General features: G+C 56.6%; 1 protein-coding gene across 1 annotated transcript in view; it reads right to left on the bottom strand.

The window, feature by feature from the left end:
- Nucleotides 1-412: 412 nt before the first annotated feature.
- The window catches only part of LOC113216300 (RNA-binding protein MEX3B), a 20342-nt gene continuing 16038 nt past the window's right edge, over nucleotides 413-4716 (bottom strand). The window contains exon 2 of the mRNA XM_026436050.2: nucleotides 413-2416. Within this exon, the coding sequence (XP_026291835.1) occupies nucleotides 1263-2416 (1154 nt within the window). The 3' untranslated portion in view covers nucleotides 413-1262. The remainder of the gene's footprint in view (nucleotides 2417-4716) is intronic.

The following is a 4716-nucleotide window of genomic DNA, read 5'->3' as shown; positions in this document are numbered from 1 at the left end:
ACAGAGGCTATAGAAAAAAATACAATCTAATATATGAACATTCATCAATAAAGTTGAACAGAAGAAACAAATACTGAAATCAATGAGGCATTCAACTCTTAGTCGAACCAGAGAAAAGGGGTTTCCGTTTAATGTAAAAAAATAATATATCTTATCGTAATCATTAATCAGACACAGTTTTCCTGGCGATCAAAGGGCCCACAGGCTTCTGACTGTGGGGACCGAGGGACAATTCTGATTTGGAGAGGACAGAAAATAAAATTGAGCATAACTCGAAAAAATCAAAAACAGATCAACAAAAACCACGAAACTAAGAGCCTAGCCCATTGTGTCTTGCCCAAAGAACTAGTGCCCGAGAGAGCAGGAAGGGAGTGGCGTCAACTGCTGCGCGCCTCCGGTTTATTACTCAGCGTTATTACTAGGGAAATAATTTATTAAAACTCTTATTATCAATAACTTATATGCATATATCACACACAAACAGAAACAAACAACAGATACCAACAAATGGATATGTTTTCATTACTCTAAAACATCCAGACAACAAGGAATGGTCGTCACCCCACTGCTATTCGCTGTGGCTAGGATTGACAAATTAAGATAGGTACCTACAATAAACAGTCCAATCACAAGCTTATTTGAATATTTTTGTCTTGTCTTTAGAGTTCGCCCCCTGTGGCCAGTCTGACAATTGTGGCAGCACCACTGTGCGCAGCCGTTGGCAGTTTTCAGAATCACAGCCGGGAGAGTCGGTACCTCATCCTCTGGCCGCCTAAGAGCTGACACTAAAATATTTTAGATAATTTGTAATTAAATACATAAACAATTTACAATATGCAGGCTTCACCCCGCAAAAAAAATCTACAAGAAATAAAAGAAAATCTCAGTAGTAGAGATAGTCTAGTCAACATGTTTTGTTATAGGTATTCTTTCATATTGGTTAAATACTCATACATACACACTTACACAAAATACAAAATTCTTAAATCTCGTTAAAATATCTCATAATACATGTGATAATATATTAAGTATCTCTGTTCAAAATGCACATATTCCACTCCGCTCCTTTTGGGGTTTGGAAAGTGGCACCAGTTATGGGCAGCTTCAACGTCAACGGGTGAAATAAATTTTCTTAGTGCACACTGTACGGCAAACAAAAAGAAACTAAAACATTCAAACAGTCTTTATAACAGAAATAAAAATTTAAATACTCTTTGCGTCGTAAATAATTAAAAATAATAAAAAAGATTCAAGGAAAGCGCTTAGGAGCGGATGCGGATGGCTGAAGCAACTTTCTGCTGGCACTGAGGGCAAGTGGGCTCAGCAGAGTCGCACACGCCGTTGGCACACTCCATGCAGAACAGGTTGTGGCCACAGGGCACCAGGGCCGCCACTATCTCGCGGTCTGCGCACATCATGCAGTCGCGTTTGGTTGGAGTGTTACGGCCGTGGCCGAGGATGCCGCCAAGGCTTCCCAGGGAGTGCAGAGACTCTGTGGGGGAGGCCGAGTGCGACGGGGAGGGTCGGGACACGATGTCCGTCCCCAAGGGCAGGGAGGTGGCCGAGGTCCCCGAGGACACGGGGAACGACCAGATGTTCGAGGAAGGCAGAGCGCTCTCAAATGAGGGAGACTCGCCAAGACCCTCGTCGCGTTCCACGCTGTTCCAGATGTTGACCAAGTCGCGGGGGTCGCCCAGGCGGCCACCGCCCCCTGTCGAGCCCGAGGACGAGCTAGAGCAAGAGCCGGCCGACGAGAAGGGTCCCGAGCTGCCGGTCGAGCCAGTCAGGTTGGGGAACGACTGAACACCGCCATCTGAGCTGCCGCTATTGATGAGGCTGCTCAGGTTCAGATTGTTGGGCTCCAGTGAGTTGAACAGGTTGTTCAAGCCTGGGGAGGAGTACAGGGTCGTCAGCATATCTGTCGAGTCCTCAAAGAGTTCTGTGCCCATGGAGCCCGAAGCACCGGTACGCACTGCGATGTGAGCCTCGATCTGTCGGCGCGCCGCTTCCACGGAATCAGGCAGTCCGGTCACCTCAAAGACGGGCTCCTTGTCCCTGGACGGCGTCACGATGTATGTGGATGTCTGGTGCTGGATGCGCTTGATGGTGGCTCCTTTGGGGCCCACTACCAGACCCACGACGCGGTAGGGCACGCGCACAGAGATAGTCACCTGGCCGGGTACGTGCGAGGGGGGACCTGGGGGCGACAGGGAGCCTGCTGACCCGCCAAGACCGGACAGGTTGTTCTTGCGCGAGGCGCGAATCTGAGAGAAATGTTCTGCGGCGGACAAGATCTCACGCTTGGCCTTGGCGACGTCCTCCTTGCGCCCTGTCACGACGAAGACGGGCTCCTCGCCGCGGACGGGGGTCTTGATGTAGGTGTTGGTCTTGGCGCGCAGGGCCTTGATCTTGCAGCCTGCAACACAAGATGGGACAACGATTAGACACACGCAACAAAAGCGTCCTTGGTGCGGCAGCGCCACGCGCCGCCACCGATCATGGACCACGCTGCCAGGGGCGGCAGTGGCCACGCCACGTGGGAGGGGCTCGGCGCCTGCAATGGAACGCGTTGACCCGCCCCGCCCCGCCCCACCACGATAAGCAGCCCACTGAGCAGAGCATTCAGTCGCACAGCTCGGTTCCGCGAATGCCAGCGCAGCAAGTCGTGCTTCCGTTCTAACCCACTCGGGGCCAGACGACGGCGAGGGCGCCGGCGGCTACAGCGTCGGCGGCGGGTTCGATCCCCGCCGGGGGCGCCGCCCACGGCCCAGACTCACTTTCGAAAAGGCCGGACCGCATCAACCCGTCAAACGACAGCGAAACCCGCCAATCAAGCAGGGCCCGTCCGCCCGTCTGCCCGATTGGCCAGACGGACCTTTGTCTCGGTGAGTTAGGACCTGTTCCGGGAAGGCGCGAGCCCAGTGCTGCCGGGGTTGGCGACGACGATCCAGCAGCGAGCCCATGAGCGAGCCGGGCAGGGCAGGGCCAGCCGGCCGCCAGGACTCGTTCGCCTGCTGTTCCAAAAAGTTCCCACGCGCGAACCACAGCCAGCCGCAGCTGCCGCCGCCACCGCCGCAGCTGCCGAGCCTGCTCAAAGCTCGCCGAGGTTTTTCGGTCGACAAACCCAAGCCGAGCGAGCAAGCGAGCAGACAAACAAGCGAGGCGAGGCGAGGCAGTGGCGCTGCGTCATACACACGGAGCAGCGTTTGGCGCTTTTGTTCGCATAATGGACGGACAGAAAGAGCGAGCCCGGTAAAAGGACCAAGCCATGGACGGACCAGAGAGCCATAGAGGCACCTCGGCCAGAGGGTCGCAGTCTAGTCACCGACACGAGGTGCACCGGGCGCGGCCAGCCTTGCAGGAGCGCGCGGCACATCCTGTGTTCTTGCACTTGGTCTTGAGGTGGTCTCCCGCCGCTGCCCCCACCGCCACAGGGACGCTCACGGCCAAACTCTGTCTGGCCGCCCCGCCACGCCCCGCCACTCTCTCGCTCTCACTCCTCTCTCTCTCCCTCTCTCCCGCTGCCGTGAGGAAAGAACGCCGCCGCCCATCACCCTCTCTTTCTCTCTCGCACCCGCCGCATTACATCAGCAACACGCACAAGGCCCGGATACTTCATAGTCGCGCAGGGTTCGAATCCCCGGTGGCCACTCACGCCCCGACTCATTTTTAGCCCGGTACACACTGGCCAGCCGGCGGGTGGGGGCGGGGGGAGGGGGTCTTCGCGCCATTGACCGAGAGGCCGCGCGCGGCGCGAGTCTGCGCGACCGGCCAAGCATTTCCGAAACCATGACGCCGCCACACTGCGGTGGAGGCTGCCAAGGAGGAGGAGGAGGAGGAGGAGGACACCTTCCCCACCAGCGGCCGGCGGCAACGTCCTTAGCGACATCGCCAGAGATAAGATAACGAGCCACAGGACACCCCCCGCCGACGGCCGGCAGAGCCACCCCGGCGTCAAAGAGGACGGCTCCTCCAGGGGGAATAAACGAGTGCAGCCGACAAGCGTATAAATGCCTTCCTCCGGTGCAGTATAACAGCGAGCGAGCGAAACAGTCCGACCAAAAAGTCGAGAGAGCCTGGCCGACGAGAGAAAAACAAAGGAATGATTTTGTCAAGGCCGCCGGGCTCCGGCGGGCCGGGCTGCGCCGCCGCTGCGCCCGCCGCGCGATCCGATGGCCGAGCAGAAGCAGCCACAGACCACCTGCCGCCCAAACTCTGCAATTTGATTCGGCCCCGCAGCCAGCGAGCAACGAGAAACGAAAAGCCGGACAAAAAGGAATAAACAAATGAAATAAAAATAATGTGGTCGGCGGCACGAGATCAACATGTGGAACGATTCTTTCATGAATTCCGACCCAACATCCCATAAACAGGAGGAGTGTCTCAAGAGCCCGTCCTTACAGCAGGTGGCGAGCACCCACAGGAGAGGGGGGGGGGGGGGGTGAGTAGTTAATAAAGGGATGTGGTAATATGCGGGTCGAACAAGTGTGCGTCAGTGTGCGTGAGGGTGCCGCAGTGGCGCCTGATCGGCCGTGCTTGCAATGGGGGCTGCACAGGCCCTGCGGCCGCCTGCGCAGCGCTGCACCCAGCCGCCATAGGGGCCCGCTGCAGTGCTGCAGCAGGGGCCTCCGTTCCGTGCCTCCGTCCTGCTCCCACCTTCACGACTAATTTAAGCACTCCGGCGCACTGCTCCACATTTGGAAGAGCGTGCGCAGA

This window comes from Frankliniella occidentalis, unplaced genomic scaffold (assembly GCF_000697945.3).
Source record: "Frankliniella occidentalis isolate FOCC.00 unplaced genomic scaffold, Focc_3.1 Scaffold298, whole genome shotgun sequence".
Taxonomy (NCBI): domain Eukaryota; kingdom Metazoa; phylum Arthropoda; class Insecta; order Thysanoptera; family Thripidae; genus Frankliniella; species Frankliniella occidentalis.
Note: the sequence above shows the minus strand (reverse complement) of the source record. Positions and strands in the feature narration are given on the sequence as shown.